At 42.6% G+C, this 12,015-nt stretch overlaps 1 protein-coding gene across 1 annotated transcript in view; it reads left to right on the top strand.

Moving 5' to 3' along the window:
• The window catches only part of Col4a3 (collagen type IV alpha 3 chain), a 133,884-nt gene that overhangs the window by 50,706 nt on the left and 71,163 nt on the right, over window positions 1-12,015 (top strand). Inside the window, exons 2-4 of the mRNA XM_036172912.1 lie at window positions 6,376-6,432; window positions 8,146-8,235; window positions 11,809-11,853. Coding sequence (XP_036028805.1) covers window positions 6,376-6,432; window positions 8,146-8,235; window positions 11,809-11,853 — 192 coding nt within the window. The remainder of the gene's footprint in view (window positions 1-6,375; window positions 6,433-8,145; window positions 8,236-11,808; window positions 11,854-12,015) is intronic.

A 12,015-nucleotide genomic window follows, 5' to 3' on the forward strand; every position in this document is an offset into this window, starting at 1 on the left:
TCTGAAAATTATTTTCTATTAATGGAATATATATATATATATATATATATATATATATATATATATATATAAATTTCTTGGACCTCTTAATAAACAGTAAAAATGTACTGCCTCATTAGATCTCTTAATATATTATTTTTTTCTTTATGTGCTTTATGTGTGTGATTGTGTGGGTGAATACCACATGTGTGTGGGTGCCTGCAGAGACCAGAAGCGGGTGTTGGATCTCCTGGAACTAGAGTTACAAGTGGTGTGAGCCACCCAGCACAGATGCCGGGAGCCAAATTCAAGTCCTCTGGAAGAGCAACATGCAGTTAGAAACCACTGAATCATCTCTGCAGCATCAAATGCTTGCTAAATTTAACGATGTATGGGTGATGCTTGAATGTTGTGGGATTGAGACAAAGACTGTCCAGGCTGCCTGGACAGCAGCTGAGAAGTAATTGCCACTACTAATGAGCGTGTTATTAAATAAATAAAATGTTATAGTGTCTGTGCCCATGTACAAATAACATTCAGCTACTCAACTAACATGCTTGGTGTCCTCTAAAGATACTGGTAGCAGACACTATGATTCAGTTGTGGAATTAACAAAGAATTTTCAATCTCATCCTTATTCTGGAAGTCTGGGCCAGTTCTCTGGCACTGGATAAACTCAGGAGGAAATGGGGCGGGGGGGGGGGGGGAGAACATAGCTAGTTTACACTGACTGAAGATAAGACCAGACAGTCACATGGCTGTCCTTTGGCAAACAGTCCTGTGTTGAACAGAGAGGGAAAGTCCCCAATGCCTGAGTTCTTCCGGAGTGCATAGCCATCTGCAAGCCACCTTTGACTGATCCCTGATCCTCTGCAAACCACAACAAGATAAATCTTTTTATCTTTTCTTATTTGAGATTATAACATAATGGTATCATCTCCACTTTTACTTTCCTCCCTCCAAACCCTCCCATATGCCTTCCCTTGCCCTCTTACTAATTCTGGGCCTCTTCTTTCATCAATTGCTGCATACCACAAGGCAAATCTTATTGCCTTCCTCGGCAAGTGAGACAACCAGGAAGCCTTCAGCAATTGACCCCAAACTCTAGTTAGAACCTGCACAGATGAAGATGACCCACAGGATATACAGTAAGCTATATATATGTACTGGGCATGTGGTCACCGAAGTTCTAAAGCTTTTAGATTCTCTACAGTGGGTGTTTATCTTGCATTCTGAGGCCATAAAAAATGAATGCACTCATTAAAAGAATGATCCCCCTTGGCGAATTATTTAATATTCAAATGTGCTAAAGTCTCATAACCTTGGGCAGCTTTCTGACCCCAAGGAAGAGGGACAACAGTATTATTAAGAACTTCCTGCTCTTTACTTCCTTGAGGTTTGCATGAGGACACTAAGAAGTACTTTGTTACTTAAAAAGGAAAAATCATAAAAATGCTGCATGAGAAATAATCATTAGTGGAGTTGGCTTAATGATAGCTGCTGGCCATGCTGCTTTTGAAGGGAATTAATTTCTGAATAGTAATTAATGGGTTGTACCTATTAAAATGGTTGTGGTGTTTCAGAATGAAATGCAGTGCAAAATAAATGCAAAAGGTTTAACCGCAGCCTCAGCATCATTTAGTCGAGTAATCTAACAATTGACTATTGAAATGTATTTGCAAAGCTTATATTGTGTTTGAGGGAAAAGGCTAAAATGAAAAGAATTTATATCTTGCATAGACGATCATCCAGGGGCCCTCATTTCATGAGGTCTCATGCCAGGCTCTCTACACCATCGCACAGGCCTCTGAACGGCTGCCAGAGGCCTACACCCTTACTATAATGTTGAGTTCATCCAGTCACGTGGAGGACCTACTTGCAGCCAGCTTGTCACGGAATGGATTCTGAAGTCTCAGCCAGCAGGATTGTGCAGACATACAGGCAGGCCACACCCTGACTGTCTGACTGGTTCTGGAATAGTTCTGCTAACCCAGGCAGAAAGAGGCACCTGTGGGCCTAGCTGAGGAGCAACATCCATTACACAGGCACAAGTATACAAGAATGGGACAGGCATGTGAAGAGAGGGCCCCCTTGAAATGCTTGTCCTTTGAGTTGGCACCCAGAAAGATCAGACTCTGTGTGCCTTCTAGGCAGCAGGTCAGCTGACACCCAGGCTTGCCCCCTAGCATAGTGCATGCTCATCTATAGCTTTTAGGATTGCCAAGAGTTCGTTATTCCCACACTAATTTCTACCTGTAGCACTTAGGATTGAAATGGGGTAAGTTAATTAAATGTGGAGGAAAACCTCGATTAAAGGAGTGGGTACAAATGTACTTTTATGAAAACAGGATTGAAATACTTAATAAAAATAAAATTGAAGGGCTGGAGGAATGGTTGGGGGTAGGAAGATCATCTAGAATACTCAAGACTCTAGTACCATCCACAACACTGCAACAAAACAATAATAATTATCATTAATATTATTTACATAACAACTTTTGTTGAAAGTTGCTTTTCCAAAAGATGTAGCTGAAAAGGCTTTTTAAAAGTTAGAGAAAAACACATCAATTGAGTTTAAATCTTGGGTCTGGAGAGACGGCTCAGTAGTGCAGAGCACTTGCTGTTCTCCAGAGGAGCCCAAGTTCAACTCTCAGAACCATCTGTAACTCCAACTTTTGGGAACAACATGTACTTTTCTGGCCTCTGAAGATACCCACACCCATGCAGCATACATATACATACACACAAATATGTAGAAACGTTTTTTGTTTTTGTTTTTGTTTTTTGGGTTTTTTTTTTTTTTTCTTTTCTGAGACAGGGTTTCTCTGTAGCTTTGGAGCCTGTCCTGGACTAGCTCTGTAGACCAGGCTGGCCTCGAACTCATAGAGATCCACCTTCCTCTGCCTCCCCAGTGCTGGGATTACAGGCGTGTGCCACCACCGCCAGGCGTAGAAATGTTTTTTAAGTGATGAAATTTCTACTATAAAATCAAAGATTTGCTAGACATTAAACAGCTTTTAATTTTTTACTATCATTAAGGACCTTAAATAAAACTATGACCCTCTAATAAACAAGAAAACTAACATGACATCCATTTAGGTTTCTTAATTTTAATGCTGCAATCAGATAAAAACATATGCTCATTTGGAGGTGACATGTCAGCCTGCATGCAATCAACTTTTGAGTTATTGTGTGTGTGTGTGTGTGTGTGTGTGTGTGTGTGACTGTGTGTGTCTCTATGTGTGTGTATTCATGTGTCTGTGTATGCATGTGTGTCTGTGTGTGTGCATGTGCCTGTGTGTATATGCATGTGTCTGTGTGTGTCTGTGTATGTATGTGTGTATTAGTATGTCTGTATGCACGTGTCTTTGTGTGTGTTCACGTGCCTGTGTGTATACATGTGTCTGTATGTGTATATGTGTGTGTGTGCACATAGAAGTAAAGAAAGAAAGAGGGAGAGAACAACAGAGACAGGGATGGAATGAGGGATTATACAACATCTGCTGAGCTTAAATGAGACATTATATAACTTTATTGTACTACTTTTCAATTCTCAGGAGAGCTTAATGTTTTTCCAAAATTTTTTTCAGTCCAAGCAACTAACAAATAATTCAGTTTGTGTCAGTTTTAATATGTTAAAATAGCCAAAGGTTCTGACTTCACTTTTTGTCTCCTCAATCACAGTTGCCTCACAATAGCTATCTGACTCCTGGGTGGAGGCCACAGAAGTTTCTAGTGAGATCTGAGATTGCTTTACCCAGCAGAGCTGCATTAGAGGATGGCTTGACCATGTGCATGGTTACTAGATGATTGGAAGGGTCTACACTTGGCTGTGCTAGGGGGAGGTCTTTTGTTCCACCCCTTGGCATTTCTATAAATGTCCCTTTAGAAGAGACAGAAGGGGCTGATGGATATTGATCCAGGCCCTCCCAAGGCTATCCTGTGTTTCTATCTGTCTCTCTCTCCTCTGGCCTTCTATCTAAATCTCTTATCCTTCACTCCTCAAGAGTACCCTGGGGTAAAATGTGGGAGCAGGTCTCCCAGCTGGGCTCCCACATGCCTGTGCTATAAAATTCCAAGATCAGGATGAAACATAAACTTCCATCCCATCAGCACAGCATTTCTTCAGGAGGTACAGCACAAATAGGACATTGACATGAACAACATAAGCAGTTCCTTCTCTTTGGGACATGCAGCCATCTAAACATGTAACTACAAAGTTCCATGGGGGCGGGTAGGAGAGGAGATGTGGCCTAGACTAAAGGAAATCAGCAAGGATGTGCTCGCTCAAGCTCTGGCTGCAAGGGAGTAGAGGCTGAACACAACTGTTACTCAAAATAGATGATGAGAGAGAGAGAGAGAGAGAGAGAGAGAGAGATGGGTAGACAGACAGATAAAATAACAGAACAAAATTGAATTAATCCTGCCCTGTGACCCCATTTAATATTCTGTAGATTAGAGGGTGCTTAATATACCGTCCCTTCCCTGGACCAGATGCTCAGGGTCCAGGTGTCTGTGGCTTGTGAGAGGCAGAGTTCCTTGCTATCTATTAAGGACAGTGGCTAGGGAACTCCTTGCATACTCTACTTGAGGATAGTGGCTAGGGAACTACATGCATATTTATGTCAAGTTCACTCAGAAATGGGGTTCTCAACTGTGAGAAAGGAATCACTACCAACAAGAGGCCTTCATGAAACAGATTCGTGGTAGCTGGCCCCAAAGTTTCTGATTAAGTTAGTCATGGGGCAGAGATGAGATGACACGAATGTTTAGGGAACCCATTGCTAATAAGAGTGCAGTTAAATACATGACTGTCATGAATGTAGACAGTTAAAAATCTAGAAAAGCAAGGTTGAAATAATTAAGACACCTTTGAGGAAAACAGCAAAGACCTGGTCTTCTGAGACTATCAAATAACCAAAACTCAGGGAGACTATCAATGCCTCAGTCAGATACTTCCCACTCATAAAAACCACAATGTTTATGAACGAGGTGAGGGTGGGAAAAGTGAAAATCATCACCCACTCGCCTCTGTGAATGGCAGAAAAGCCTCCTATCATCACCTCAGGAAATACATTCAGTTAATTTTGTTTTGAGACGTTTTTCTTTTCAGTTACACAAATAGAACTCCCTGTTTTCTTTGCAGTTTACCTACCAACCTCCTAGACTTGTTAGATCATCAATTACCAATTGGTATTACCAATTATCAATCATTTTTCTATAGAAGCAAACTAATTTTCAGTTAATATTAACTAAAGAAAACAAAAGGGAAAGGTTCATATATGACCATAGAATATATCATTTATGTCAAAGTACATACCAAATCTACCACTTTTAACTATTTTTCTCCTTGTTTTCCCTGTAGGTGAGTATTATTTTTTTAGAGTTGATTTGTACATAATTTCTAAGGGCTGAATTTGTAGATGTGTCAATGTGACTAAATAGGATAGAATTTTCCTAGCTCAGTGCCGTATTTTCCAAAGAGCATTCTGATCTCAACATAGTGAATGAATGTCTTAAAGCCACACAGTAAACATCGACATTCTTATACCAGTCTTGACTCTTATTTCAGAGAATCTGAATTCTTATTTCAGCTTGGAATCACCTGTGAAAAATGTTATGTACTCAATCATAATATATGAGATATGTTGCCCACAGGAGAGCCAGGTACAAATATGCATTGAACCCAAACATACACACACACACACACACACACACACACACACACACACACATATGCACACACACATTCTGCTCAACCTAAGAATAAGCCAATGTTAGGCCACTTTCTACCTACAGCAATGGCAGTTTCATACAGTTCAACTTTTTATTATTGTGGGAAAAGAGAGAGGAATAACAGACTTTGCCTTTTCCACAAACTGCCTAACTTCCTAAGTCCAATTTAAAAAATGACCCTTCTATGTCATTTGACACTTCTATGTTTTTTTTATTCATTTTTGTGGGAAACCCACTCCCACTTTTTCCAGAGTACTCTTGAGGAGAGAGGGATAAGAAATATTAGGTAGAAAGGGAGACCTAGTTGAGGAGAAAGACAGAAACACAGGATAGCTTCGGGAGGACCTGGGTCAATATTCAACAGCCCAAAACATTATTCAAAGGGGCTTTTTATAACAATGCCACAAGGCAAGGCAAAAGGCCTCCCCCTTACTAGATACAGCCAAGTGCAGACTCTTCCAAACACCTGGTACCCAGGGCCATGGTCCAATCATCCTCTTATGCAGCCTTCCTGGTAAAGCAAGCTCAGATCTCATTAGGAAACCTCTGTGGGCTCCCACATATTTTTATTAATGAATTGTCAGTGTCACGTGCATCATGAGTTTAAGTGTCCAAGGTTCAAAGAACATAAAACAGGTTGTCCTCTCTTGCTCTTTCCAGGGCTGCGTCTGCAAAGGCAAGGGCCAGTGCTTCTGCATGGGGACCAAAGGGGAAAAGGTAAGAACAGAACCTCCCGCTGCCTCTTCACACTGGAGATGCCTTGAGTCTGTCACTCTTTGCCCTTCTGTAGCGGAAATCATCACTGCGTTATCGAGTCCCCTAAATCCACGTTTAAAGTAATGGTATATAATCATTAACCTTAAACAACGTTGAAAGCCTACTAGGAAGCTTGGGCTACTCCGGCTTCCTTGTGTAAATACTGGCAGTTACACTGTAACTCTCTCGGCTGAATAAGTAGCAAGTTGGCAAAAAATAACACTTTAAGAAGCCTCCCTAGCATACACTATATTTATGATGTTGCTAAACATGAGAGAAGAAATTAAAGCAACTTGATTCTCTCGCTTCGATGTAAACATTGAAACCCACAGATGTGGTGCAGCAGCACTGGAACAAGACCGCCCCCTGGTGGCAACTTCCGGCAGCAGCACGCCAGTCAAGGGGGTGGGGTGGGGAAGCTCCATTGCAGAATTCAAAGAAAAAAGAATGCTGTGAAATCTCATCAGCTCGCTCCATTAACTCACAATTTATGACAATTAAGACAGGGGCAGAGCTAAAGTACTTTTGTTTGTTTACAAAATCCTTCCTCAGAGACATTCATTAATTGTTCAACAATATTGAAGGGTAACTATTAAAAATATATTCCAAAGAAAGCACATTTTAGCTCTTTTGATAAGACGGTTTATATATAACTATATGCTAATTAGAATAATTGCTTTATTTATAGGTATTATGTCTATAATCCACTGGTACTAGAGCCCTCCCCCGCTTCCCCTGGAAGCTATGAATGTAGCCTGTTCACATTTGCTCTGGAATGCACTCTCTTTGTTCTCGAACTTGCATTCAGGCATCTATTGAGTCGCAGCTGTATGTACGAAGCAGTTTGAAAACTGAAAGTAACTGAGCTGTGAGAGGGTCTAGTAAATCCACTTCCTTCTCTGGTTTATTGGGTGTGCTTGCCTATATACCAGTGTAAAGTAGCAGATTTTTTATCTTTTCCGTGGCTTGCTTTATCTATCTGTCTGTCTGCCTGTCTATCTATCTATCTATCTATCTATCTATCTATCTATCTATCTATCGCATTTGCCAGTTGTAACAAAGCTGACCAACTTAACTAGTGGCCTTGACTGTTAAAGACTGTTCCTCGGTATTCACATTCATGGGAAGGCTTTTGTTGGCCAAACTCTATTTTACTCACTTCTACCGAGCACTTCCCCATAGCATCATCTAACTCCACCTACCAGATCACTTGGCTCACATTTTGCAGTCCACTGCCCTTGACACCTCTCCTGCAGCTCCTATGGAAACAGCTGACTGGGGGGCTCATCCCTGTAAAACCATCTCATTCCGTCATTGCTAAGACCTCAAAACCATGGCCTCCCACCTCACCCTCGCCATCTCCACACCTTAATAAACACACTCCACTAACCTTAACTTTCTAACCGTACTGCCCTCACGACTCCTGGTCCCTTTCCCTCTATCCTCTATCCCGAATAGTAGGCTTACCATCTGGGCAAAGTTAGTATCTACAAGGACATGAGCATCACTCTGAAGCCTGTGGGCATGTGTTACTAGATGGTGGCTTTCCTGGGAGCTGAGTGCTAACTATTGACTCCTTGACCCAAGGGAAGAATGCCACAAAGAGAAGTGGTGGGGCAGAATGTTTTGCTGGCTAATTACCCCTTGTTTCTTGTTTCATTTTGGTTTTAACAGGGGGAGAAAGGCTATCCTGGGCCCTCTGGTTTTCCTGGCCAGAAAGGATTTCCAGGTCCTGAAGGCTTGCCTGGACCACAGGGACCTAAGGTATGTCACCCTGCAAGCTTGGTGAACCCTCTGCCCACCTAATCCATCTTCATGCCCACCACATGAGGCCCTGAAGACAATTCCCCATCTTAGACACCTGGTGGATGAAAAACCAATTCTTTGTTTCCTGTCCTAGGTGAGCTTTATGAACTGCATTCCTACCCATCCAGACCCCATGTAGTTCCTCCCCGTGAATCTGGCCAAGCCTGTCTTACGTGGGAGGATGAGTCTTTTCCTCCTTCACTGAAGATCTGTCCCTCCACCTGTGCCCTAACCTCTGGGATTCCCATCATGACCTTAGTCCAGGAGCACATCCTTTATAAGGACCTTTGAACTGTGCTTTTGATGCTGGCCCTTCTCTTTTAGTGCTGAAATACATAAATATTTTTCTATCCTGGCATATAACCTCATCTAGATTCTTCAGGTACCCTAATCGAGGGACTGTCATCCTCTCTTTGTCTTTTCTGCAGGTCAGGTTCTTGAAGAAGTGGTTAATGTGGTACCTGTCCATCTCCTGCTCTTCTCCCCTTAGCCAGTGACACTTGGTCTTTGGCTTTCTCCCCTGAAAACATTTCCGAAAACCTCACCAGTGACCTCCAAATGGCCACTGCAAGGGTGTTTGTGTGTCTTTACTTGACATGAACCTCTGCTTTGATGCAAATTGAGTGGGTCTAGAGACATCTGTCTGCCTTTGGTTTTGGAGGTCCCCTAGCCCTCATTCTCTTTCTTTCTCCCCATCTGCCTCTTCCTTTGGGGAGGGGAGTCTGTTGAGCATCAGGCTTCTAAGGTCTGTAACAGAGCCTGCTACCCCTCATGCTTGTCACGCATCTTTATCCTTAAGACTGTGATACACAAAGGGCCTTGTTTCAATAAATACCCGAGAGGGTTTACTAGATAACTGAACCACTCTGTCTGCTGGGCATGCCTTCCTAATGGGGACATTATCTAGATGGACACCAAAGCTGTCAGGCATGCAAACTCCCCTGACTTCCGGCCTCCAGCATTCTGTGAACTAGTAACCAATAAAAGATCATTGTAATTGATCTTTGTGGAGCCTTTCAAAATTCCATACTGTATTGACATATTTATTAGAATAATACCTAGAACACTTAAATGATGTATTTACTCCATGCCAAGCACTGGCTCAGTTATTCCTTCCTGCATTTCATTTATTTCTCACATTGACCCTGTGATGCATACACAGAACTCAAGGAATCCTTTCCATTCACCTCTTTGTTATAAAGATGTGTGTAAACAGACAGACAGGTAAGAAGACAGGGTTCATGGAAGGTCCCAGAGTAGGCACTTTCATCCCCTGGAAGTGAAGTGTGTCACCCACCTGTCCTGAGCTCTGTAATCACCTCAGGCTGGAGATTCTTTCAGACTCTTCCTGTAGGAGACAGGATCCACTCCTCACCCAGATTCAGCTCCCCTGCTCCCTGGACAGTAGGGCTGCAGCCAGACTCTCCAAGCTTCTAATCAGGGATTAGGCTTTCTGGTGACCAGCCCCTCAGCCAGGAGCCCCCCAAAAATCCACTCATCAAAAATGTATCTCTTGTTATGTCAGGAATTCTGAGGGATTTGGGAACTCTATATGAGGAGTCAAATATTAAGCAATTAGAGAAAATCTATGCGGCCTGATCTCTAAGGAAAAATGAAGGATCTTGGGAACTATAGGCCAAGCACTAAAAGCAGAGACAAGTATCTGTTTACTACATACACCTAAGCAACCAAAGCCATACTTACAGTTTACAAAACCAAGCCTGATGCCCAAGAATACCATTCCTGTCTGTCTCGTCCAGGTCAATGTTCTCTTTCTCCATTTCTTCTTCTGGTGCTAATCTTGAATTAGCTAGGATGGGGAAATGGCTTGGAAGGTAGAATGTGCTGGCTATACAAACATGAGGACCTGAATTCGGATCCCCAGCCTCCACGTAAAAGCCAGACATAGCAATATGCATCTGTAACCCCAGGGCTGGGAGCAGAGGGTCAGAGACAGGACATTCATGGAGCTCACTGGCCAGGCAGCCTAACTGAACCAACAAACTCTCAATTCAGTGAGAGACTCTGGTTGAAAGAATAAGACAGAGAATGATATAAGAAGACACCAAATGCCAAACCCTGCACATGTGTACACACACACACACACACACACACACACACACACACACACACCACTTATAAAACTCTAACTGGCGATCCCACTGACTGCTTTCAGGACATGGACTTGCATTTCCCTTTGCTTCACTGGTAAAAGGATTTTTGATGTGTGAAGTCTGCAGGTAGATTAGCCAAGAACTCCTTTCTTAGTTCATTCTCTATACCCTACTCTGCTCACTTGCCTTCAGCACCCCTTTACAAATACCATTGGCAATTAGAGTTGTTAGCACCATGGTGCTTCCTGTGGATTGCACGATGTGCAAATATTCTATAAAAGTAACCCAGAAAATGCCCGTCATGTCATGAGATCTTATTTTCAAACATAGCTTATAGGACCATACAGCCCCAACAGAACTTGACCAAAGGCAAACACAACCAGAGAACATTAAAATCTTGTCAAAATATTTTTCAGGTTTAATAAGCTTCTTTCTTCGGTGTTATTTTCTGCACAAGAAGATTTACTACAGGAAAGTAAAACCTGCAAATCTGTCTTCTTTTCTGCCCTCTGCATAACACAAAACAGCTCCCACAGCGGGAAGGGGGCGGGCAGGAGATACAGCCTTGAACATGGCCTTGCACCCAGGAATTCCACCTCAGAAGGGAATGGCTAACTTTGGCCTTGACGGTTCAGTCTCAGAAGACTATGTAACATCCGTTTCTCAAAAAAAAAAATAAAAAAATAAAAAAGAGAGAGAACCTGAAATGCTCTGGAGTGATGGAAACAGCTTTGTGACGATGCTGCTTCCACAGGAAACGGCTTAGTTAAAATATTCACCATTTAAGGTTATTTGCTATGAAAGGGGGCCTCAAGCAGAGATTCATTATGCGCTAGGAGCAACATCGTCTGTGGTGCAGGCAGCCCTCACTTTATTATTTATCTACTCCTACATGGCAGGCACATTTCGTTAGGAAGTGTTTCTCCTGCACAGACTTGCCAGCCGCTGCTGGTCTCCTTTGCTGTTGGAACCATGGTGTCCTGTCTTATCAGATCTCAGCAGCTGCCAGGTCTTTTACAGGCTCACAGTGCTTTCCAGTACAGGAGAAGTCCAACAGAATCCTGTTGAAAAGTGGATTCTCAATCAATATGCCTGGGAGGAGGAAAAGGGGCGGGGCTGTTTGAGACGTTTTGTACTTATGGCAAGCTCCCAGGTTGAGGCCAAGTCACTGGTCGTTGGTCCCTGAACCTACTTTTGAGTAACAAGGATTTAAATGCAGCTTTGTGTGTCCATTCTGATTGGTGCTTGGTTAGAAGCAGCAAGGGGTCAATATAATAATAGATATAATAATTAACGTAATAATCACAAGAGCAAAACTGCTCAATGTGGAGACAAACCTAGGGCCTAGGGTGTGTAGATGTCAACCCACCACATCATTTTTGCTGTACTGACTTTTCCTCTTTCCACTTGGATCTAGGGCTCGCTAGGACTTCCAGGACTCACTGGCCCCAAAGGCATCAGGGTTAGTAGTCTCACCCATCTGTTCTGATTGTCAGTTGAACACTCTTCTTCTGACCGTAACCATTATTCACGTGTCAGAGAGAAGGAAGGACATCGTGTCTGGCTCCACCAATGGAATTGAAGAATGGAAAAACAAATCCGCTGGCTGAGACCAAAATAAGAG

Source organism: Onychomys torridus, chromosome 23 (genome assembly GCF_903995425.1).
Source record: "Onychomys torridus chromosome 23, mOncTor1.1, whole genome shotgun sequence".
NCBI classification, from domain to species: domain Eukaryota; kingdom Metazoa; phylum Chordata; class Mammalia; order Rodentia; family Cricetidae; genus Onychomys; species Onychomys torridus.